Source organism: Marmota marmota, unplaced genomic scaffold (assembly GCF_001458135.2).
Source record: "Marmota marmota marmota unplaced genomic scaffold, marMar, whole genome shotgun sequence".
NCBI classification, from domain to species: Eukaryota; Metazoa; Chordata; class Mammalia; order Rodentia; family Sciuridae; genus Marmota; species Marmota marmota.
In genome coordinates, this window is record NW_026000082.1 from 36527480 (window position 1) to 36554294 (window position 26815).

The window sequence follows — 26815 nt, forward strand, 5'->3', positions numbered from 1 at the left end:
AGATCAAGAATGAATCTTGGGCTGGGGATACAGCTCAGTTGGTAGAGTGTTTGCCTTGCATGCACAAGGCCCTGGGTTTAATCCCCAGCACCAAAAAATAAAAATAAAAAAAACACTGAATCTTAGCATTCATGTGGGTTTGTTCTGATGAAAGCAGTGTCTTGTCAGCTTTGTCTGGGGCTCCTCTCACACACTCACTACTCCTCACCACCAGCTTCATCCTCCTTGCTCCAGACCTCTGTTGTCACCCATGGAATTGCATAATTCTGGTATTCAATGAGAAACTGCTAGATTAACTCCTACATTACAGAATCAAGGTCAATGGCAAATGCCATAAATATTTTAATGTTTTACTAAGTCAAGATTAAAGAACTGCTCACTTAGAAAACCTACTTTAATCAGTCTTCAGACAAGTGAGACTTTAACATACCTACTAAGAGGGAGAGTTTTAACTTTGCTCATCTCTTTCTTTGCACCCATGGGACTGGGGTGAGGGGTGATGATGGCTGGGGAAAGAGACAGAAAAGCTGGGACCTAAAGGTAAGAGTGGGCTCCTGACTACTAAATTATTTAACTGCACACATTTGCTAGGGAATATGCAGAGCAAAGTGTCGCTAAATAACAACCTAAAAACTGCAATACCCCATTTACGCTTAATGTGGATTCTGTTGATTTAAGTGAGAAGAATCATCAAAATGGCTTAATTAACTTACAAGTCACAAACCAACAGGGTAAATGGAAAATTCATCTGGCCTCTATTACTGATTTCTTTAGGATCTGTGTTAAACACATGCTGAAGCCAACATGTAGAGCCTAAAGATTTAATAAGCTGTTGTCCTTCTATAATGTCTGCAGAGTGTGCAGGAAGTAACAAGGTTTCGAATCAAATTTCTGAGTTTGAATCCTGACCTCACAACTTAGTTATGTCACCTTTAAGAAGTTACTTAACGTCTATGAAACCACTATACAATCATTATGGGGATCACATGGGTTAGGGTACACACAGCTCCTGGCACATGGTAAGAGTTTAAAAAATGTTGCTTGGGGAAAAAAAAAAAAGTTGCTTGGCTTTAAAGATGCTTCAGGTATGGAACCCAGGGCCTATCAACAGTTTCGTTAGTTCAAACCCCTGGTCATTAGAATCCCTACATTACTTTAGCTTTCAGAAAACAACGAGGGGAAAGAATCTAACTATATTCCACACTTAACTCCCTTAGCTGATGAAGTATGTTGTGACCCTGTGCTTTAAGAAACAGTGTCCATAAAGTTTCATCCACTGAATGGAGTGAGCAAAGATATTATTTATGTAGGATGTCAAAAATCTCTGGTCCTGCACAGACTGTACCAATATTTCCTGACCATAACCATATCAAAGAATTAAAATTCAATAAAGTCAAATGATAGGAAATAGAAGAATTATGACCCTCCCAAGCTCTTACCATGTAAATAAAACCCAGTCCAGGACAAGACAATGGAAAGACTTGGGTTGCTACCATTTCCTTGTTCAGCATTACCAACTCATAAAATCTACTCTCCAAATAAGAGCCTGTGCAATTGAGAGAGGAACAGATGAGTGTGAAGTGACCCAAGGATCCCACCTACCAGGGGGAGCGGCAGCTCTGGAGGGTCTCTTGGAGTCCACGTAGAATATTCACCTTAACGAACTCTCCACTCTACCACAACAAGCTCCCCACATGCACTAATCTGGTTAATCCTTATTTCCACTCACTCAGCGGGGAATGGTAGTTAAGAGCACTGATCTAGAGCCAGCCACTCAGACAACTCCACCATTTCCTAGCTAAGTACTCTAAGAAGTAATTTGGCCTCTCTGGGCTGTTTTCTTCTTATAAAACAGGAACTATATCAGTACCTTCCTCAGTGGATTTTATGGGAATAAAGGAGCTAATACACACCAAGGGCTTAGAAGAATGCAAGGCTCCAAAGATGAGGGTGTAGCTCACTGTACACATACTCTTTCATTCTTTCCGATATTTATAATATGGACATGCATCTTTCATTTTAAAAAAGCAAGCAAACAAAAACCTTTCTACCCCAAACATATTAAAATGAAGGAAAACACAAGTCACAGAATGACTATGGGAAAGCTCTAAAGATAAAGGGCATCTATGTAACAGAATTATATAGGACGTGGTAGAATCCTCAAGCAGCAGGTTTAAATGGAGACTACCAGATCTCCCTTCAGATGCCTGCTTTCAGTAGGCTGAGGGGGGGCCTGGGAACCTGCAATCTAACAAGCCCTTCACGCAATTCTAATTCTGATGCATTTGGTGGGCACACCATATTTCATAAACACTGACAGGGAAACATGCAAAAAAAAAAAAAAAAAAACTGGAAAGGGTTTGCTCCATGGTTAAACTTTGAATCCCTCTCGATGTCTTTTGGACTCTGCTCTTCATAGACCAGTAACCTGATCGCTGTTTGACATTGTCATGCTTGGTAAATAACAGTTCCCTCCCTGCTGCTAAAGGAATGTCAACCTACCTTTGCCTTAAACTTGGACAAACCCAAACCTAAACCAAGCCAGCTTAGTACCCTGTAAGATTCAGACAGTCAAATTCAAAAACATTTTTATTTCACATGAACTAAAAAGCAAAAGTGAGAACTTTTTAATGCAAACCAGTATGACATTAATGTTTCTAAGAATTTTGGCTTAAAAACTAAATATAGTGTCAAGGACAATTTTGGGGACCCAGAATTCTTTATAGATCAAGTGCTGTGGGATAGTTATATCCAGTTTAAAAGAACAATCACAAATTTTATACTATAATGTACACTGCTAAATGTTGTAGCTGGTCAGGAAGAGAAAGGATTCTGTTGTAATAGGGGTGGAACCAATACCTGACTTGTTGCAAAACAGGCTAAACTTTCCATCTAGAAGCTACTAACCATGGGTAAGTTACTTAATCTTTTTGGGTCTTGGTTTCTTATTCCAGGAGGGGGGTGGGAGACTGATTTATTGAAGTTGATAACTGTAATGTAAAAACATTGTATATACAGGACACATCCTACTTACTGGAGTACTTGGGGAAAAAAAGCCATGGGGTATGCAACTGACAGGGAAACAATAATAAGGGCAAATGTGGTAAAATGTTAACAATATGTAAACAAAGGTAAAGGGTGTTCTTTGAATTGTTATTCTTGCAACTTGTCTGTAAATTTGAATTTATCTCAAAATAAAGTGTTTTTTTAATTATTAATCTAGTTTCTACATTAGCCCTAATAGCTTCTAACTATATTAGAGCTCACTTTAATTGTACCACTGAAATATTATCTCCTGATTTTCCTGATTAATAATTTTTCTCAAAAATAAATTGAGGGCTGGGGTTGTGGCTCAGTGGTACAGCGCTTGCCTATCATGTGTGAGGCACTGGGTTTGATTCTCAGCACCGCATACAAATAAATAAAGATTCATTGACAACTAAAAACATAATTTAAAAAAATTAAGCCATCATCTTTCTCAAAAACATAAGTCCCCAAATCATCTGGGAACTAACAGAGCACAGAAGGCACTACAGCAAATTGATAGTTGCCTGCCCAACACCCATGCATTCTTATCATTTTTTGATGATAGGACACCTATTTTTGATCAGCATCCATCCCTCCCTCTTCCCAGGACTGCAGGCGATGATGATCCAAACCCCAACCCTAGGGCAGTTCCTGACTGATTCTAAGTCAGGTTTTGATAATTCCATTCACCTTGCCACTGACTGATTTAGACATAATCATGGGACGGGACCCAGTTCTAGCTATTAAGACACAGAGTCTCCCAGGAAAAATTTCTAACTCTTAAGGATTCTAGCAGAGGAAAACCTTGGATGTGAAACCTGTGCAGACTTGACAGTGGCTTCAGGACAAAACCAACACCAGAAGACAGAGCCAAGAGAATCACAAGCAAGTGGACCCTGGCAGGCAACATGCACATGGAGCTCTTCCTAGACTTCTTTCGTCATTAGAGCTGATCTGAATTGGGGTTTTCTGTTATTAACAATCCTAAGTATCCAAACCAATGTTGTCATTTATCTCTAATTAAGATTAGCAGGAAGGGCTGGGCAGTAGCTCAGTGGTAGAGTGCTGGCTTAGATAGCATGCACCAGGCCCTGCATTCCATCCCTAGTACCATTTAAAAAAAAAAACAAAAGAAAACAAAAAAGAAAATCAAGCAGTAAGAATGAAAATATTTAAATGTGGTAAAGAATGAAAAAAGAGGGGCTGGGGATATCACTCAGTTGGTAAAGTGCTTGCCTTACATGCACAAGGCCTTGGGTTCAATTCCCCAGCACCACCCGTGTGTGGCCACTGAGTGCTTCAAAGTGTCTAGTCTGAATTGTGTAATTATACCATATACACCAGATTTTGAAGACTTAGTACAAAGAAAAGAATGTAATAACTTTTTATGTTGATTACATGTTGAAATNAGCCAGCCTCAGCAACTTAGTGAGGTGCTAAGCAACTCAGTGAGACCCTGTCTCTAAATGAAATACAAAATAGGGCTGGGGATGTGGCTCAAGTGGTAGCGCGCTCGCCTGGCATGCGTGCGGCCCAGGTTCGATCCTCAGCACCACATACAAACAAAGATGTTGCGTCCGTCGAAAACTAAAAAAATAAATTAAAAAAATTCTCTCTCTCTCTTTAAAAAAAAAAACACAAAACTTTTTTTTTTTTTTTGAAGTGGGAGCAGGTACTGGGGATTAAAATGCCTTACCACTGAGCCATATCCCCAGCCCCACCCACTTTTTTGGAGAAAGGATCTGCCTCCCTAAGTTGCTTAGGGCCTCACTAAGTTATAAAACTTGCCATCCTCCCGCCTCAGCCTCCTGAGTTGCTGGGATTACAGGTATGTGCTACTGTGCTTGGCTAAAAAAGAAAACTCTTTATATGAGTAAAGGGGAAATAACGGCATTCCAGGACTCTTGATTTGTCTATAACTAATTCTATTCTCCATAGATTTCAATTTTAAGACAGTATTTTCCTCTGAAGTTCACAGTATGGGCTTTCTTTCCTCAGTCACATAGCACCTTACAGAAACCTTACCTATGCCCCAGATAGGGATATTCCACATCCAACATATATTTACTGAAGGTCCACTATCTTCGAAGCACTGTAGTTGGCCCACAAGAAACTACTGGGAGTGAGAAAGATAAGATCTGGACTCATAAAACTTAAGATTTTTGTGAAAAAAAATAGCATATCAACTTAAAAACTGTAAACTGTGGTTAAGTGTCTAAAGGAAACAAAGTACTCACAGGAAGGACAAGGAGCACCTACTTTAGATAAAATGTCACAGCTGGGTGTGTTGGCACACTGTAATCCCAGTTACTAGGAGGCTGAGGGAGGAGGATCACAAATTCAATGCCACTCTCAGCAATTTAGGAAGGCCCTAAGCAACTCAGCAAGACTGCCTCAAAATAAAATATAAAAAGGGTTGGGGATTCAGCTCAGTGGTAAAGCACCCCTGGGCTGAGTACCCAGTAACCACACACACACACACACACACACACCCCGCCAAGAAAAAAGATGGTCATAGACAATCCTTTTCACCATGCCAATCTAGTCTGAGACTAGACTGTTGTGAGTACAACAGGAAGTGGTACTGGCAGGGGCCAGATCCTGAAAGACTGTCTAGATCAAACTAAAGAGCAAATTTTACACTCACAGATACAACGATTTATTCATTCATTTGAAAATGTTTACCAAAGCCTACTTTTAAATAAGCACTTAATATGTGTTTAACAGCAAGGACTGAAAGCAGAGTGCCTGGTTCGACATGGAAGTTCTTCTACTTACCCATCTGTGGTACTGGGCAAGTTATTTCACCTCTCTGGGCCTGTTTCCTTATAACAGAGGAAGAATACCTACTTCCTAGAGTTATTATGAATATTAAATGAGAATGTGGAAAGTTCTTAAAATACTTCCAGTATGTGATGAGCTCTCAGTAAAATGAGCCATAGGAAAACACTTCCAACTTCATGAACTCCCGGTAGAGAGAAGGGTGAAGAAGGCCAGTGAACAGGACGAGAGCTTTCCACTGAAGGACAAGGACGTGAGGACAGGAAACACTGTTCTGCGTTCAGCGGACAGGCAGGCCTGGCACGTGGAGCTGCTGCGAGTAGAGGCTGGAAGCCCTACTGCCAGCTGTCACCGAAACATGGGCTGGATTAGGAGACGCGAGAGAGGAGAAACATGGCTTCAAATGAAGAGGGTACAATCCTGGAGACTGTGGATTGTTTGGATGAGAAAGTAGAGAGAAAGAAACCAAGCTGGGCCAAGCAGTTCACACCTGTAACCCCAGCTACTCAGGAAGCTGTGGCCTGGGGCAAGGTCAAGGCCACCGCCACCGCCGCCACCACCACCACCACCACCNGCCTCAAAATAAAAGGTAAAAAGTGCTGGGGAGGCTGGGGGTGTGGCTCAGTGGTAGAGCACTAGCCTAGGACAGGTGGCCCTGGGTTCATCCTCAGTACCACATAAAAACAAATAAACAACAAATAAATAAAGGTTAAAGTCTTAAAAAGGGGGGGGGGTGGCGAGGGACGTACCCCAGTGGTAGAGCGCCTGTCTAGCATGCACAAGCCCCTGGGTTCAGTCCCCAGAACAGGAAGGGTGGCAGGGGAGAAATTCAATGTCTCCTAAACGTCTGCTTTGAGCAACTGAGTCCAGGAAAGCCTCAAAATGGGAGCAAGGTGCCTGTGAGATGCTGAAGGGTGGAAAGGGAAATTCCGTCACTTGTGGGGTTTTTTTATTTGTTTCCTTTTTAAAATGAACATATTTTGTTTTTCTTTAATATTTAAGAAAATACTGCAGATGTTTGATCTCAATTCTGTCCCTAATAGCTGCCAAAATATTAAAATTCTTAAATAAAATATAATTTCTTGAATAAAAAATGAATGTAGTTGATAAAAAACTACTAACTGAAAATAATGGAAGAAATTAATGTCAGTTGAGAAAAGATTTTAAGTATTTTTATTTCTTATTTAAAGCAAATGCTAAAGATGAAAATGAAGGCTTTAATCTGTACTAAACTGAATCTGAAATGTCTCGGCTGGAATCATTTTTAAAGCCCAAGTGTAGGTGTGCAAGGAGCGCACTTCCCATCTACACACAACAGAACCGGGATGAAAACTCTCAGTTCTGCTTTTGGCATGCTCGTATCAAAAGCCTGAGCCAGGAGGAGCAAAATCTACTATTTCTTCAGAACAAATTATAAAACATATAATTAAAAGACTTGATCTTTAAAGGTAACATCTCCTCCTTTCACAGAGGATCCACATTTTTTTTCTTCCAAATTCTTCAGTACAGATACTGTTAGTCTGGGGATACAGCTCAGTGGTAGAGCACTTGCCTAGCAATAATGCACAAGGCCCTAGATTTAATCCCCAATACCACCAAAAAGTGGGGGGATCAGTGGGGATACAAAACAAAACCTGACTGACATGAAGAAAGTGGGAGGGGGTTGAACAAGAATACAGTCATTGTCCCTGTCTGGATCGACCTTGATTGTACTCCCTATAAAATACCAATCAGAATGAATCAAAATGTTGCCAAAACTTTCTGAAAATAAGACAGCTAGCAGTTTATTTCTCACTTGCTATGCCCCATATTCACTGTCCACATATATTTCACCCAACAATAGCCATATGAAGTTGGGTATTGTTTTCCTCATGCTCAGATGAAGGAACTGCAGTTAGAGAGGCCAATTAATCTGCCATAAGTCACACAACTGAGGAGGGCAGAACTGAGTGTCTGAACTCCAAGTTCCACAGTATTAGCTGTCAAGATGTGGGTTCTTATCCTGAGGCTCAGGAGATGCAAGAATCACACTTGGTTGGTCTCACAGTTCTTATGGCATAACTCACATCATTATCAGCAAGATAAATTTCCTAAACTATATTCAATATAATGGGGGTCACAAATGTTATTTTAATTTTTCTAGTAGTCACATTGAAAATGTAAAAAGAGTGCTCCCTTCAGCAGCACATATGCTAAAATCGAAATGATACAGAGAAGATTATCATGGCCCCTGTACAAAAATGACACAAATTCATGAAACAGCCCAATTAAAAAAAAAAAAAGTTTAGGCATGGTAGTTCACACCTGTAAATCCAGCTTCTAAGGAGGCCAAGGCAGGAGGATTCCAAATTTGGGGCCAGTCTGGACAATTTAGTGAGACCCTGTCTCAAAACAGAAAATAAAAAGGATTGAGGATGTGGCTCAGTGATAGAGTGCCACTGTATTCAATTTAGAGAAAGAGAGAGAGAAACAGAGAGGGAGGAAGGAGGGAGGGAGGGAGGGAGGGGGAGGGAGGAAGAAAATGAAAGAAAGGTAGGTAGTGTAATTAAAGTAGTATTTTTTAACACAATACATCTACAATATCATTTCAACATGTAATCAACATAAAAAGTTATTACATTCTTTTCTTTGTACTAAGTCTTCAAAATCTGGTGTATATGGTATAATTACACAATTCAGACTAGACACTTTGAAGCACTCAGTGGCCACACACGGGTGGTGCTCACTGTGGTGGCCGGCACAGTCTAGAGAACCAGCCTCAGGGCAACTCACACCCCTCACGCAACCGTCACACAACCACACACAAAGGATCAGGTGCCTGACTCACTAAACCAACACTCAAGCTCTCGGAAATACTTACTCTTACTTCAAACAAATTTTAACAAGTTTATTTAGCTGTTTTATTGAACACAACACGTTGCAATATACATCAACAGAGCTAATTTAGCAAAGAAAAACATACACACAGAGATGCTCTTACAAAAAGAGGTTTAAAGTGTTATGGCTGAGGCCTTTGAGGAGGAAGGAAAATAATCTCACATACTAAGACTATTAGTGCATTACTGAATTTATATTCAGAATGCTGACATTAATTAACAGTTAAACTCAGCATTTTAAGAAGCCAGTGAAGCACTGACATATTTTAGAAATATTTTTACTTAAAACCAATTTAAGAACCATACTATTTTGCAATTTTTTATAAATCTAAAATTTAAAAATTTATTTAAAAATTATTTTGAGACTTCTGGTATGGCCAACCAGTTACTAAAGGACTAACCCTCTACCTCTCAAAACAGCTTAATGTCTATATAAAAATGACCACTTGAAGGTCCTGGAGATTGAACAAGAGCAGGCAGATGTTGGAAGGGAGTTGACACTTTGAAGAAGGAGCTGTACTGATCAGGTTTCCTATTTTCATCTTTTACCCTTATGCCACACAGGGCAGCTAATGGGAAACTCATAGTCTCGCTGGCATGCAAAACCAAAGAATAGTCCAGAACTGCCAACGGCACTGAAAAATAAGAGTGCCATAAATAAAAAGAAAGCCAAAGAAGGGGAACCCTAAAGTCTGCATAAAACTCTGTCCAAATCTCTGGCTGATCTCTGAAAAACCACACACACACACACACACACACACACACACACAGAGCAGACTCCATGTAGCTCAGCTAAAAGAAAATGAAATCTAAGTTACCATCTATCAAAGGAATAGCATTTTGCATTTTCAATTCAGTTAACTGCCTACTTTAAAAAAAAAAAAAAAGAGCTGGCATGGTACACATCTATAATCCTAGCAGCTTGGGGGGCTGAGGCAGGAGAAGCACAAGTTCAAAGCCAGCCTCAGCAATGGCAAAGTGCTAAGCAACTCAGTGAGACCCTGACTCTAAATAAAATACAAAATAGGGCTGAGTTCAATCCCCAGTATTCCCAAAAAAGAAGGAAAAAAATCAGTACTCTTCAGAGGAACATAACAAAATCCAAAGTTTCTACAACTTGTTACTTATTGTTATCAGAAACAATAAAAATTATTCCTCATAGAAGCAAGAAAACATTACCCATTCTCTTTTTTTTTTTTTAATTTTTTATTGTTGGTTGTTCAAAACATTACAAATTTCTTGACATATCATATTCCACACTTTGATTCAAGTGGGTTATGAACTCCCACCTTCACCCCATACACAGATTGCAGAATCACATCAGTTACATATCCATTGATTTACATATTGCCATACTAGTGTCTGTTGTGCTCCGCTGCCTTCCCATTCTCAAACAAACAAAAAAATCAGAGACATACCCTAAGATGACCAAGAGTCTACAGAATATAAAGCAGTTATCACAACTATGCTCAGAAACAAAAACAAAAATACGCTTATACTACAGATAGAAAATATCTATGGAAGCCAGGCAAGGTGGCACATGCCCGTTATCCCAGTGACGCAGGAGGTTTAACATTAGCCTCACAATTTAGTGAGATTACATCTCAAAATAAAAATAAAAGGTTGGAGATGGAGCTCAGTGATAAAGTGCCCTTGGATTCAATATTCAGTTCTGCAAAATAAAAACTAATAATAATAAAGATTTTTAAAAGAAGATGGTGAAGACGATGAGGAAGGAAGAAAGACAGGCAGGCACGCAGCCCAGTTTTTCCAAATAAGGACAAAGTTACAGACTCAAGAAGTCTCCTGAAGGGCTGGGGTTGTGGCTCAGCGGCAGAGCGCTCGCCTAGCACGTGCGAGGAGCTGGGTTCAATCCTCAGCACCACATAAAAACAAAAAAACAAATTAAACGTATTGTGCCCAACTATAACTAAAAAAAATTTTTAAAAACTCTCCTGAGGGGCTGGGGCTGGGGCTGTGGCTCAAGTGGTAGCGCGCTCGCCTGTCATGCGTGCGGCCCGGGTTCGATCCTCAGCACCACATACAAACAAAGATGTTTGTCCGCTGAGAACTAAAAAAATAAATAAATATTTAAAAAAAAAAAAAACTCTCCTGAATGGGCTAGGATGTGGCTCAAGCGGTAGCGCGCTTGCCTGGCATGCGTGCGGCCCGGGTTCGATCCTCAGCACCACATACAAACAAAGATGTTGTGTCCGCCGAAAACTAAAAAATAAATATTAAAAAAAATTCTTTCTCTCTCCCTCTCTCACTCTCTCTTAAAAAAAAAAAAAAAAAAAAACTCTCCTGAACATTAAAAAAGGTTAAAATAATCACCCAGGTTTAATGTAATAAAATGCTAAAAGCAGCCATACATAGCAGCAAATACCTTTAATCTCAGCGACATAGAAGGTTGGGCAGGAGAATCTCAAGTTCCAGGCCAGCCTCAGCAATTTAGGGAGAACTGTACCAAAAAATAAAAAGTACTAGGGATGTAGTTCAGAAGTAGAGCCCAATGGGTTCAACTGCTAGAATCAAAAAGGGGGAACAAGGTAAAAAGCAAAGGAAAAAGAAATCTTTAAAATATCTAGGAAAAAAATTACACACTACACACAAGAGGGTAATGGTTTGAATGACAGCTGAATTCTCATCAGAAATAATGAAGGCCAAGACGGGCATGGTGGGGAGGCTGAGGCAGGAGGATTGACTTCAAAGCCAACCTCAGGAAAAGCGAGGCACTGAGCAACTCAGTGAGCCCCTGTCTCTAAATAAAATACAAAATAGGGCTGGGGATGTGGCTCAGTGGTTAAGAGCCCCTGAGTTCAATCCCTGGTACCCTCCCACACCAAAAAGAAAAAAAAAAGAAAGAAAGAATGAAAGCCAGAAAACATAAAAAGTCAAAACCCCACATCCTATATAAACTTCTTTAAAGAACAGAAGTGAAGTCAAGATATTTTCAGGTAATGATTCAGAATGTCAATGTTCAGGATTTAGATAAGTAACTTTCAGGAATACAGAACATTAATTTGTATTTATTATTATTGTTTTGTTTTTAATAAAGAAACATACTCCGTTTATAACTAGTTATTCTTCACTTTGGTCACATCCAAAAAAAGTGCATCCCAAACTTTTCCATGGTCTAAACTTCTTCGTCCAAGTTTTGTTTTGGGGATTTTAACCCAGGGGGCTTTATCATAGAGCCACACGCCTAGCTCTTTTTATTTTTTTTATTCTGAGACAGGGTCTTGCTAAGTGCTCAGGGCCTTGCTAAATTGCTGAGGCTGGCTCTGAACTTGCAATACTCCTATCTCAGACTCCCTAGCCCCTGGGAGTACGGGCATTTGCCACCACACCCAGCTTCTAAGCCACATTTTTAACATATCTTCTGGCCTAAGATCAATTCACTAACTGCTGGTGTTTTCCTTTGTTTATCAACTAAAAACAAATGCATTAGAAGGATAGATGAAATTCTTCTGTCAAGTCAAAAATCCAGCAACCCGTTTTCCCTGAGGGCAGTTTAAAAATACACCCGCTGTAGTATAAACTAGATTCAGAAAAAATCGTAAGAATGAAAGAAAATAATGAATTGTTCCAGAAAGACCCCGCTTCCCCTGTATGTGCTACCAGCAGCTACCCAAACACAGTGAGCAACAGCTAGGTCCCTCACCGAGCTCCAGACCAGTTTAACTAGACATGCCATCAAGAGTTCAGCAGTGGAGTCAAAATTCCAGTTTCTCCTTTTGTAGAACAATCTAAATTCTCCAGGCAAAAATAAAGGATTCGGAGATAAATGAAAGTGCAAGGATACACTTTAGAAAAAGAACTACATGACATGGATATGCACAGAGAATTGACTTTAATTATGTACATCACAAGAGTTTAATAGCTAAATTTTGGACCTCTAAATAACTAAGAACAGTAGATTAATGATGACAATAAAAGATCACAATCATGCAAATACTACAGAATATTTTAACGTAAAATATTAGCACTTGATAAGCATATGACCAAATGAATATTTCTCAGGTATTGTATTTTTTAAAATTTTTTCATTAGAAGAATTACAAAATAAGTTTATTTTAAACTTACATATTTCAGCTGTGAAAAAAAATATTATTCAGAATAATAGTATATCTTTGGCCCGGCCTAAAACTTCTCATAACTGAAGAGCACAAGACAGCATGTCTGCTACTGAGATTTTTTTTTTTAACTTATCATTTCAGTGCATAATTGCTCTAAATATTATAAAGGCAAATTCAACAGTATAGTTCTGTGTCAATTTTAGTTTAGATAAGACAAACAAAATCATCCCTTTATCGTCCAAGTAGTTTATTTGAAAAAATATATTTTTGGGGCGGGGTGGGGGGTACCAGGGATTAAACTTAGGGGCACTGACCACTGAGCCACATCCCCAACCCTATTTTATATTTTATTTAGAGACAGGGCCTCACTGAGTTACTTAGCACCTCACTGTTGCTGAAGCTGGCTGTGAACTTGCTGTTCTATTCTCCTGCCTCAGCTTCCCAAGCCACTGGGATTGCAAACATGGGCCACTGAGCCTGGTTAATGAAAAATATAATCTTTTTATTCAAAGAATTCACTCTTGAAATCAAGTTTCATTACCCTGGCAACACGCCTCCATTATCACTAAACATTTATTGGCTCTATCTCTATATGTGTCTGCTAATAGACTACGTCTAACTATGAGGATTTAATTCTCTGGCTCTGACTTCAAATTTTCAGGTCTCAAGCTTTCTGTCTGGGCCTCACACTCAGGCCTAAGGCTAGCAACCTTGGCATCCACGTGGGCCAGACCAGACGCCACCACTAAGAAACATGCAGGCTTTACTGAGGAAAACAGCAGCAAACTGGTCCAGGTACATGCCAGGGTTGAACCTGGCCTTCCAGTTATGTAATTTGAAGATTCTAATCCTCTCTACCTATCTGTTATTAAGTTTAGACCAATGGCTATAAAATGAGCAGCTAGCCAAACCCAAATAACATGTCTTGAGTTTGAAAATTGAACACTACCTCTACCTCTGGTATTTTACCATGAGGTAATATAGAACACCACACTAGAAACAGACGTACTATTTTATTAACATGCTTCTATTCCTGTACTGTGCATACCAATTTGCCCCAAAATGCTAACAGATGTTTACTGAATTAATGAACTATCTCATCTATCAAGGTTTGTGGTAGGTGGGGGATATAAAGGATAAAGAAAACAGTCTGATTCCAAAACTCCTGGAATTCACATTCTAGCCAGAGAAAAAGGTAAAAGAGGATTCAGATGAGTAGCAGAAAACAAAAACGCACAACTGCTTCAGAAAGACAGCAGGAAGGTCCAGCTCTGCTGAGGGCTCGGAAGTTATTTAAACTGAAGATATCAGGGTTCATGAACTGCCTCCCTAAAAAACTCTTGAAATCCGTTAAGCTAAACTTTGTACTGTTCGTTGCATTTCAAACTACTTTTAATAAAATCTGCCATAAACATATAGAATTCTTCCCTTCAGAAACAGCACATTCATAAGTAGCTGAGAGCACTGGCAAGCTCGCAAAGAGCTCTAAGGAGGACCACAAGAGCTGAAAACCGTTATTGTGAGTAAGAATGCTTTGGGGAGCTTTCAAAAGTCCTTATTGAGAACAACATGTGCTCTGGCCAGAAACAGGAGATTTAATCCATCATTCTGTTTCTACTACAATCTTTAAAACCAGCCAATCAGAAGAAATCCTGTTTACCACTTAGCCACAATGGGATCTAACTTAAATGGTCAAAAGCTGAATAACTCAAGAAAGCATTAAGTGAAGCATGTTTCTTACATGAGTCCAGCCTCCTGGTAAAAATTCCTGTAACAAAAGCTGAAGGATAAGACTACTTTAAAAAAAATTAGTGAGGGCAAAATAACAGGGTCAAGAAACTAAAAGAAATTTTAATTATTTGCCTTACAGAATGATTCCTTGTAAATGGTTTGGCTTTTATTTTTTTTAAAGGGGCAAAGGCAGGCTGACCACAGGACAATCAGTTTGGTAACTTTTTAAGTAAGCCAAAAGTAGGAGGGATAAAAGACCAATTCAAAAGTACTGGCTGATCTCATTAGCTCGGCCTAAAAAACTTTATAGATGTGACTTCACTCTTGGATTGCAACTCTAAATTTAGTTTATACCTAATATGGATGAAGTCCTGAACTAACAGCCATTTCCTCTCTCCACAAAAAGAAACTTCCTTACTATTTTTTTTTTTTCTATCAACAATGGAAAGTGTAGGCTCCTCTGAAGGGGAAGGAGCTTAGGAAGAAAGAACTCAGAGGAAAATATTAACAAATTAATATGTGATTTTTGCTGAACTTGGACTACTCTGACATTTCTAAATTGGAAAACAACTTTAAAATCAAAATATGTGGTATTCAAGTCAGGTTTCTTCAACAAGTATATAAATAAATGCTTTAAAATATTAATTAACTAGGCCTCCAAAATGCAAAGAAGTGAGATGATAAAATTTTAGTTTCCTTTAAAATTTTACCAAGTGAGGCTAAGGGGGGCAGCTCCATGGTAGAGCAATTGCCTGGCACACTCAAAGGCCCTGGATTCAACCCCAGCACCACAAAAAAGAAGATTCAGGCCTGGAATCACAATTTGTTACTTACTGGCCCTGACCATACACAAGCAATGGCCTCTCTAAACCTCTTGTATACAGTAGAATCGACAGCACCTATTTCAGAGTTTATGTGAGGATCGAATTAGCTAACATGTAAAAAGTTGGCATATTGTACCGGACCCATAATAGTACCCAATGCTATGGATAATCTTTTGATTATTATCCTAGCTTTAACAGGGAAATTAACAACTACTGTTCGTTTTTTAGGTATCAGTTCACTATATCCTATTTAGGGACAAAATTATGTAGTTTTAAGAAGTTTATAACTTAATATATATAATAAATAAAGTTTTTAAAGTCACTTTATGACCCTTACTTATCTCATCTATCAATTACAGCCATGCTAACATTTTAAAGCTCTATCACCATTGTAACCATGGTATAAGGTTAAAAAAAAAAATTAAGCCACATGCAGTGGCACACACCTGTAATCCCCGCTCTGGAGGTGAGGAAGGAGGATCACAAGTGTGAAGCCAACTTGGGCAAACTCTGTGAAAACTTGTCTGAAATCAGAAAATAAAAAGGGGCTGGGATGTAGCAGTAGAGCATTTGCCTACCATGTGCAAGGCCCTAGGTTCAAATTCCAGCACCACACAAAACAATAAATTTAGGGTCAAGAAATACATGAATTAGGAGACTTCGACTCTACTTTTACCCCTTAAAACCATCAAATATAAAACCTTGTAAATCTGTACTATATCAATTGGCTCTGGAAACTATAAATCTACACTGTTTCAATTACCACAGTTACAAAGTAAAGTCTTCCTCCCTTTCTGGGATAATGAAGATTTTAAATATCTATTCATGTTACATTTGCCCTAAAGAAATAATCAGATAAGCCAGAGTAGTGGGGCTGGGAAAACTAAGGCAGGAGGATCCTAAATTGGAAGTCAGTCTGGGCAACGTAGACCCTGTCTTAAAACAAAAACATTTTAAAAGGCTGGGGACATAGCTTAGCAATAGTTCAAGTCTTTCAGATATGCAGTAATTTCTATAAGCATATGCTTCTGCTGAGAAATAAAGATTTATTTTTAATAGTCAAAAAAAAAATAGTTCAAGTCTGGGTTCAATCCCCAATACTGCCCCAAAAAAAAAAAAAAATCAGATAAATGTGACCCGTTTAATTTTATAAATGAATACCACAAAAATCAAGGAAGAATGAAATTCAGCAGTACAAGAAGCCAAAATCCATAACTCAAAGATACTTCTTCAGAACCACTAGATCATATGTTGCTATTGCTATATCATACATTACTCCTGTTTACTTCTTTTGTGCTTTCAGAAAGAAAGAAAGAAAGAAAAGAAAAGAAAAAAGAAAGGAAAGAAAATAATGGCCTCTGCTTTGGTTACAAGTCCACAAAGAGCTGCTGAAGCAAATGGAGTAAAACAGTGATTCAGTTGGACTGTCCTTTAGCAACCTGGTAAGCATAAACAGGATCACGGTCACTGAAATTAACTCAGGAATAAGTTCAAGTCTAATTTTGGACTTTTTTTGTACTAACCCTGTATCTGAGAAAGCGTAGCAAGTTCCCCACATCGTGTGGTGGCAGCCTGGCAGATACTGCACTTCATAACATCCTGGAGGTTGAAAGTACATATATTGAAGACATAAACTAACCAGGGCCAGCACAGCCTTGGCGCCACATTCCCAAAGGCGGAATAACATACACAAACAAGGTTGTGTCAGACTCTAAGTGCTTCTCTTTTATTAACTCTTTTGAACTCCACAAAAACCCAAGAGATAAGACACTATTACCCCAATGGAGACACTAAGGCACTAAATGAAGGGTATAAAGAACCAGGATCAAACAAGCTGTCTGGCTGGAAAATTCACCACTACACTCCAACAGCAAAACACTGGATCCAGTGTTCTATATGTCAGCTCATCTGCAAAACCTGAAATAGTAATTCTAATGATTTGAACTCTAAAATGAACCATTTCAGTGTCTACATGGAGAATATAAGTAATCCTTCAGGTCAACAACTATCCTCTGGCTTTGACTTTGAGATCTTAGATCTCAAACATCACAAAGATGGAAAGAACCTTTTTACAAGCAACACCTAGGCAACACTATAAACCTAAGTCAGGGTCCCTGTTGAGTTATCAAGACAGTAAATGCCACCACTGATCTAAATCCCAATGGTGGGCAGGTCGCAGGCGCACAGTCATGGACTCTCCTGTCAATCTTTTTTACTTTACAAGGAAGAAAAATCTGTTCATTTCAATCTAAAATAAGAGTCCTTTTGAGGCACTGCACCATAACAGCAAATATGAACTGAGTCCAGGGAGTTGCATGACCCTCATGGCCTATTTCTCTGGCTTCTTGTATTAGTATTTCTGTGAATTTTATAGGCATTTGCTTTTCCAATCGCATGATCTTTTATTTCTTCTTTTCCCAGTAACCTCTTCTGGAATTAAGCTTGTGCACGGGGGAAAGAAAGCTTCTGTACATTCCTTCAGCAAACATTTTACTGACAACTGAATGGGATAATACACATAATGCAGTTACCACAGCATCTGAGACATGGAAAGTACTCCACAAATGTTTATGTTAGTTCTATATATTTCTTGCAACATGCACTTGGGAAATGCAACATAAAAATAAGTCAGAGGGAATAAGCAGTCATCTATACACACACATCAGATCTTGGTAGAAGTAAAAAAGTTTCCCAGGCAGAGAGTTGCGATGAGTCCCTGGAAAATATTTTCCCAGCTGCAGTGATGGTACAGTGTTCCTTCCTACATTATGGCTCCTATCTGGGCTGCTGGAGCTTGAGAGCATATTTTCTCTGTTTCCCCAGGGCCTAGAGCAGTTTCTGGTACTTAGTAGACACTGAAGTACAGGCTTGTTTAATGGATGACTGCTTAAACTGGTACTAATTTGTACTCTCCGTATTTACGGAACAAAAGAAGGAGGAGGAGACAGTGAGAGGGGACCCAAATACAAAATAAATACAAAGGAATTTAGGGCTTTATTGGTGAGTCCTAAATTTGCTTAAGGTATCATTTTTAACAAGACAAAGGAATAGGTTTTGGCAGAATCCAGATGCCCCAGCATCATCGTCTTCTTCCGACACCACGGTTAAAGGAATATCTGCCAGAAATAAAGGGAGGAAGCCATGTTACCAATTCTGTGACGTGACAGAGGATACAAGAAGCATAGGGGAAATTTTAAGAGGTCAAAATAAATGTTGAAAGCCAGATTTTATTCAAGCTTGAACTTCACTTTATTTAAGGGGAAGATGCTGTTAATTATAGCAATAGAGAAAAGATGTATCTTTTTTATTTTATTTTTTTTTTTACCTTACAAAGCCTAACTGGGAACCTGCTTTAGGAGAAAACTCTTAATACTCTGCTTTTGGCTTTGAATCTTCAAAGCCAAAAACAACAAACTTGTAAGAAGTGCTCTGCCATATTAAAAAGCTAGAGTCAAATAAGGTTATGTCCCCATGAATTGGAATCTTTTTCAAACTAGGCACTATGATACCAGAAAAAGTGAGTGAAGGCTTCTGAGAAATACTGGGCTGATAATTGATCATGTAAAATTCCCCCTCCAAATCTACTTTAAATCATCAGTGTTTCAGTGGCGTAGCCAAATTTGGTAGAATTTCTGCCAGAAATTTCAGCTAGTATTTGCTTTATTTTCTGTCAACTATCCACCAAATACTGCTGTTAAGTAGATGTTCCTTTTCCAAAGGCAGCATATTTTAAAGAATATTTTTAGCTTTTGGCCAACTATAGTCAGTAGCAGAAGGAAGTTCTATTAATCATACTTAAGTGCACTTACTCTATTAAAAAAAAGACTTATTGAGTATCTATTGTGAGACAAGCAATGTACTAAATATTGGGTGGGTACAGAGATGACTAGGACAGGGATCCTACTGCACGGGGCTTCCTTTATTATAGCAAAGACTCACGCAAAACTATCCACAAAGTAGATAATAGAAGAGCCATAAAAGAGTTAAAAAAACAAACCCCAAAAGATCAACAAATGAAGAAACATTAAAATTGAGACTTAAAATACAATATAGGTTTGAAACAAATGGTAATGGAATAATAAAGGTTGCTTCAGAAAAATTACAGCCCATATGGAAGAGGAAACGAAGAGTTCAATTTGGCTGGAATATAAGACACAGGAAGTAGGAGATAGATTTGTTCAATTAACTGGAGCTAGACTATGAAGGCCAGAGACTTGAGTGCCAGAGTAAGGATTTGAACTTGATTATTTAGTTGAGAGCAACAAAATAATTTTTGCATTTAGAGGTAAAAAGTAGAGGAACCCTCCTTAGGTTGGTCCTTCAAGAAAATACGGTGTTGGATCCTCTGGAGTATACAAAGATGAGGAACAAAATCTCTCCCTCATCAAATCTCAACAAAATCTCTCCTTCTTTGAGGTCAAAGAAAAAAGGGGGAAAGGGATTGCACGGAGGTTCACAAAAAAGGAAGGTTCATGTGAGGGACTTCATGGAATAGATGGCACTTGAGAGGTTCCTTGATAGATTATCTATTAAACCATGTCTCCATTTAATCTTTCATCTCTTCCTCTAATAGATCAGCATTCAATCCAACTCTTTAGGCTCACACATTTTAAAAGCTTTCCTTTGACATCTACCCGTCTGTCCCCTTCCAGCTATCAACCTGTCTCTCCTGTACCAAGTTTACTGACAGTTGACTGTCCAGGACCCCCTCCCTTACCGCCTTTCCTGCGCACTCTTCCACCATCATCTCAGCCCCTCACCACTCCTCCCCCTCCCAGGCTGACAATGCTAAGGTTATCCACAACTTCCACGCTGACGAATCCAAAAGACATTCCACTTGATACAAGTGGTCACTCCTTCCTTCTTAAAAACCTCTTCTAATTCCCCTCACTTGGCAGTTTCACAACTCCTCTTTGTTCTCCTTTTCTAGCTTCTCCATAACCCAGGCCTCAGTGTTGAGAGTTCCTAAGAACTTGGCATTTCCCAACTCTTCCCTCATCCACAGAATGAACAGATCCATTTTAAATACCACATAAATAGCATATATGCACATGTGTCCCCAAGACCCAGATTTCTCCACCCTTCCCAGACTTCTTTCTGAACAAATCTGTATATCTGTAGACATCTCAAGTTGACATTTCAGCCATCTCAAATTCAACAAATCAAAAATTCAACTGTCTGCTCCTCTTCCGTCTCCATAAAAGGCACCTCTGGGCCAGTGAGTCCAACCAGAGACCCATCATTTCTCACAGTTTCTCACACACACCTCCTTCTTCAATGTCTTCCTATTTACTCCACTTCCAAAATCTACACTTGTAAGGTTTGGATGTCAGGTGTCCCCCAAAAACTCACATATGAGACAACGCAAGAAGGTTCAAAGGAGAAATGATTGGGTTGTGAAAGTCTTGACCCAACCAGTGATTTAATCCCCTGATAGGGATTAATGGAGTGGTAACTGAAGTGGTGGCGTATGGCTAGAGGTGGGAGTTGGGCCGTGGCTTTGGGGTGCCTACCTGTGTCTGGAGAGTGGATCTCTCTCTGCTTCCTGATCAATATGTGAGCTATTTCCCTCAGCACACTCTTCCTCCATAACATCCTGCCTCACCTCGAGCCCTGAGGCATGCCTGCCTCTGGTGGATTGAGAGCCCTCAAATAAACCTTTCCTTCTTTAAAATTGTTCTGGTCAGAGCTAGGGTTACAGCTCAGTGGCAGAGCACTTGCCTCGATATGTGAGGTGCTGGGTTCGAGCCTCAGCACCACATAAAAATAAATAAACAAAATAAAGATGTTGAGTCCATGTAGAACTAAAAAATATTTTTAAATAATTGTTCTGTTCAGATCCTTTAGTCACAGCAGCAAGAAAGCTGACTAAAAGATACGCCAAACCCATTCTCTTCTCTTCTGCCACCTCCTGCCTAACCCAGGCACCCTGATCACTGACTGCAGTGACCCCCCAAGAGTCTCCCTCTGTTCCGCTCTTGCCTCCACTCAGTGCATTTCCCACAAACAGCCAGGATTCTCAACTTGAACTGCAACCCCAACCCTGACGCCCCCTCACCTGAACCCTTCTGGGAACTGTCACTGTTACGAGGGATAAAACTGGGCATGCGAGGACCTCAACGACCTGACCCCATCCTATTCCTCCCTCCACTCCTCAGTTATACCCTCCGTGTTCTAATCACGTTCTCAATTTCTCGACTATTTCCAGGCTTGTCATATGCTGATTCCTCCAGCCTGGAAGGCTCTCTCCCCCTTATTCCTCTAATTACTACTCATCCTATAAATCAGGTTCTCAAATAAATTTTCATTGAACCTCCACCTACAATGAGCTTCCTGTCATCTTTTCTTAAGATGCTCTGTTCTCTTCCTCAATTACATAGTTATCTATTTATGTATTTCTTTAATATAAGCCTCTCCACTAGACAATAGATCCTATAAGGTGTTGACATATTCGAATTCAACATGTCAAAAATTAAACTCCTACCCGGCACTGTGGCACACGCCTGTAATTCCAGCTATTCAGGAGGCTGAGGCAGGGGGATCATGAATTCAAGGCCAGCCTGGAAACTGTAGTAAGATCCTCCCATCTTAAACAAACCCCAGCCAGATGTGGTGGCACAAACCTGTAATCCCAGTCACTTGGGAGACTGAGGCAGAGAAATAGCAAGTTCAAGGCCAAGTTCAGCAACTTCATGAGACCCTAAGCAACTTAGCAATACCCTGTCTCACAGTCAAAAATAAAAAAGAGCTGGGAATGTAGCTCAATGGTAAAGCATCCCTGAGTTCAATCACCAGTTCAAAAAAATCTCGATAATCTCCTCATCAGACCTAGACCTTCCCCGCCCCCCTCACACCAAATAATGGCAATCCCATCACTTAGTTGTTCAGAACAAAAACCTCAAAATCATCTTTGACCCTCTTTCTCTCATATCCCACATCCAATCCATCCAAACTCCTGCTATCTCCATGTTAGAACTATATCTAGAATTAGGTTACTTCCCACCATTGTCCAACCATTACATCTCATGCCTAAATTACTGAAAAAGGCTCCTCTAGGTAGTCTCTGCCTTTGCCGCCCTATTTGCTGTCCTCCACAGTGTTGCCCAATGTCCCCTCAAGTCAGAAAGCAGTAACCCCCCATCGTTCACTCTACTTTCTACCCTACGTTACTTTTCTTCATAGCACTAAATCATTAGTAGATTTGTGTTTAATTTCCTCCCCCAACTAAAATGATGTATCCATTGGTGTATATCCAAGCACCTGGAATGTGCCTTGATATTTATTTTTATTTTTTTAATTTTTTATACCTTTATTTTATTTGTTTATTTTTATTTATAAAATATTGGGCTGGGGTTGTGGCACAGTGGTAGAGTGCTCACTGGGATTGAACCCAGTGTCTCACCCATGCTAGGCAAGTGCTCTACCACTGAGCCACAACCCCAGCACTGCCTTGATATCTATTAAAAAAAATAAAAAGAGAGAAGATATCATTTGGGCAGGCAGAAATTTGGGATAGGGGAAAGGTTGCAGAAGCCAAACCTATCTCAAGAGATTTGAATATCAACAAAAATGTTCCAAGGTGCTGGGCACAGTGGCACACACCTATAGTAATCACATATCTATGGTAATCTGGAGGTTGAGGCAGAAGGATCACAAGTTTGAGGCCAGCCTTGGAAATTTAATGAGATCTGTCTCAAAATTTTTTAAAAAATGGGCTGGGATTGTGGCTCAGCGGTAGAGAGCTCACTTAGCACGGGTGGGACCCGGGTTCAATTCTCAGCACCACATAAAAATAAAGGCATTATGTTGTGTCCATCTACAAAAAAGATTCATTCTCTCTCTCTCTCTCTCTCTCTCTCTCTCTCTTTTTAAAAAAAAATTTTTTTTAAATATTGGGTGGGGGCTGGGGTTGTGGTTCAGCGGTAAAGCACTAGCTTAGCATGTGCAAGGCCCTGGGTTTGATCCTCAACACCACATAAAAATAAATAAACAGAATAAAGGTATTGTGTCCAATTACAACTAAAAAATAAATGTTTAAAAAAATATTGGGCTGGGGTTGTGGCTCAGTGGTAGAGTGCTCACCTAGCACGTGTGAGGCACTGGGTCTAATTCTAGCACCACATATAAGTAAACAAAATAAAGGTATTGTGTGTCCATCTACAACTAAAAATATTTTTTTTAAAAAATTTAAAATATTTCTTGTAAAAGGGCTGGGGATGTAACTCAATGATAGAGTGCTTCTGGGTTTAATCCCGAGTACTGGAGAAAAAAAATTATTTTTTTTCCCCCGGAAGGCAAAGAAATACAAGACATATTCAAGACCAATATAATTAGGATATAAAATATACATGCAGCCAGAGTGGGAGCTAAGAGCGGAAATACAAGTTGGATCATAAATGCCTGATCAAGTAATTTATATCTGATAAACAAATAGCAAAAGTAAGATTTATTCAAGATTTGAGAGGGAAGAGGGAGGAAGGAGAGAAGTAAAAGGGAAGGTACTTTGGAATGAGACTGATCAAACTGTGTTATGTGCTTGTGTGAATACAGCATAACGAATTCCTGTACTGTATGTAATTACAATACCTGAATTAGAAAAGGAAAAAAAGATTTAAGGCAAGAAGTTATCAGTTTTATTTTAAATAAATCAAAAAATTACAAAGCATAACACACAATTATTGAGGGAAAAGATAAAAGCTTCTTTAAACCACTTAATTGACTAATACTAACTACCTTCCATCTGTCAGAATACAACATAAATATTTTACTCATTTCTAAGTCAATTTCTCAACCCACATATAAATAATCCCTTAAACTCTAAAACTTATTAAACTTATTAAAAACTGGATTTTTAATAAGTGAATGAAACAAAAAGTCACTGTATTACATAGGAAAAAGGTGGTGCTAAGTGCCTGACTACTATCATCAACCTTGGGGGACTCACTCCTCATCTGACTGTCCCCTTCAGCTCCACTGTGAGCTCCTTGCAGACAAGGGGCCTGTTCTTATTTCTTTATCTCTTCAGCAGTAATTGCATGGAAATTATTCGATTTATATTTGCTACTATTATGATCCCTATACTGTGCTCAATTATTCCTAGGCAAGAATTTCTTGTATCTTATATCCTCCAACTATAAAATAGTCATATCTTACTTATGCAGATATGGAAGGGAGAAATTAATTCTGAAAAATAACTTGGATTCTTAGAAAAGATTAAAGAGCGCACAGAAGAGCCTACCTTCAAACCATTTAATCAATATCTACTCTTTGAGCAATTCTAGGTGTTGGCAAATTTTACAACATCAAACCTTACTTTCCTCCAGCAAAGAGCAAACAGGACAAATGTTCTTTTAGTGCTGTTAGGAAGATACATACTGGCACAGTCTAAGTTTCTTTTACAAAGCATAAATAAATTGTCTTTAAGTCAACTTAGTCAACTCAATACATGTTACATTTAAATGAACCTCGTTATTCACAGATCTCATAAAAGAACACAAAAATACCACACATAAATTTTCATCAATGATTCATGCAAATTTAGGAAAAAGACTAAGATATATTTGCAAAGAAGGGCCTTATTGACAATTACAAAGTATAAATAACATCTGTGCTACTGATGGCTACCAACAGTTTTTACACAACTTAATGAAGAATCAACAAGTCTTAAACTTTCAACCTAGAATTTTGGATTCCTGTGTTAACTAAAACATGCTGTAACCTAGACCATCAAGAAATATGAAACTATACACTCCTCATCTTTATAAAAATGTCAACTCAGTCTTGGATATGTGTTGTATTCAAGGCCAAAGTTTAGTTTCTTAAGTTGAATCACCTTTGTTTTCCCCAGTGAGTCTGTATCGTCTGGTCTCACAGCCACCACTCAGCCAGCTTTCCTAAGTGACACAATAACCTAATTTGATTCCTCTTTAGTTTTTAATGAATGTTCACTCTAGTAATCTACCACCTGGTCTCCATCTCCAAAGTCAAGTAACCAGTAGTCAGCAGAGGGAAAAAAGACATTCAGAGAATTCACAAATGCTTAGAACTTCTTAATTACTACAACTTTCTTCTAATTATTTGGCTTTGTACTCAAAGTTTGTTCAAATTTTCTTTTATTCTTCTCCCACACATACAAGTAAACAGCTATGCTGCTTGCACAGTGGTAAGAGTCAATACTTGCATTATAAAAGGTAACTGACATTTTTACAACTCTATTATAATGAAATCCTTTTCATAAGAATGAATTACTTCACATATGAAGTGGAAGTAATAATTTTATTGCCAAAAACAAGAAGAAAACCTATTACCAGCTTACAGTTAGACACCATATTTCAGCTTTAAGAAAAGAATGATAAAAAATCCTATGAAAGGAAGCTTAGAAGTACAAACTGTAAGCATAATGAACTCTAAGGTCAATACCTAGCCCTAGTTCTATTATTGCTACTTATCTAAAACAATGGTCAAATTTAAGATACTCCTAGTCTATCTTTTGACACCATTCTTAAATACAATCTTATTTATCCACATTGTCACTTTTGCAAACTTATAATTAGATTAATAGAGTCTCCTAGTTTTATGTTTTAAATAAGGAAAAAACAGAAACCAAATTAAGACTAATTGATATTCCTTATTTCTTAGGGAGGGGGCAGTGGGTACTGTGGATTAAATTCAGAGGTGCTTAACCACTGAGCCACATCCCCATCCCCATCCCTTTTTATTCTTTGAGACAGGGTCTCACTAAGTTGCTTAGGGCCTTGCTAAATTGCTGAGGCTGGCCTCAACTTGTAATCCTCCTGCCTCAGCCTCCATAGTTGCTGGGACTACAGGCATGCCAAACATTGCCTGGCTTCCAATACTTGACAACTGAGGAAGAGAAACCAAGTCTCAAAAAAAGATAACAGGATTAAAAGTTCCAAGAAAATTCACAAACTAATGCCCTGAATTAAAATTAGATATCTGTTAAATCATACTTGGTTGGTTTGTAATCATGACCAAAATGTTATTTTTCCTTCAGAAACTCCCTTTCCATTCCCTATATCACCCTCTAAAATGAGCAAATCCATCCTCAATTAAGCTCCTACTTGATCAAAACTTAACTAAAAGTTTAATCACATTTCTCATCTGCCTAACATGTTTCCTTCTTATAGACTAAATTCCCTATTCAGGAGACATCGGAAAACTGAGGCTCCACTGTTCTAGTGAAACAGGAAGTGGGAAAGTCTTGCTCACCATCCTTTAACTGATTGTTTCAAGGCACCTCTGTAAGCACCTTTCCAAACCAACTTGACTTTTAGTGGCGGCAGGTCTTCCACGGGCCTCTTTCCTATCGCTATTCACGTGGCCGAGGGTCTCCCCTGCGTTCCTCAGTCCTGCTGGCTCAACAGCTGCCTCTCTCTTCCCCACTCTGGACCACTTTCTCTCAGAATTTTATACTGAAACAAAACCATTGCCTTGGTCTTTGCCAAAATAGCATTATTAGTTCTTCAGGAACAGCTGC

General features: G+C 39.0%; 1 protein-coding gene, 1 long non-coding RNA gene and 1 other non-coding gene across 3 annotated transcripts in view; 2 read left to right on the top strand and 1 right to left on the bottom strand.

The window, feature by feature from the left end:
* The window catches only part of Clic4 (chloride intracellular channel 4), a 60011-nt gene extending 33445 nt beyond the window's left edge, over nucleotides 1–26566 (bottom strand). The window contains exon 1 of the mRNA XM_015485496.2: nucleotides 26548–26566. Within this exon, the coding sequence (XP_015340982.2) occupies nucleotides 26548–26550 (3 nt within the window). The 5' untranslated portion in view covers nucleotides 26551–26566. The remainder of the gene's footprint in view (nucleotides 1–26547) is intronic.
* On the top strand, nucleotides 303–18553 carry LOC125620469. The gene is made up of 3 exons (XR_007352165.1): nucleotides 303–540; nucleotides 13425–13558; nucleotides 16626–18553. It is a non-coding gene; the product is annotated as an uncharacterized LOC125620469 (long non-coding RNA).
* Nucleotides 7977–8081, top strand: LOC125610455. Its single transcript, XR_007340473.1, has one exon. It is a non-coding gene; the product is annotated as a U6 spliceosomal RNA (small nuclear RNA).
* Nucleotides 26567–26815: the final 249 nt, after the last annotated feature.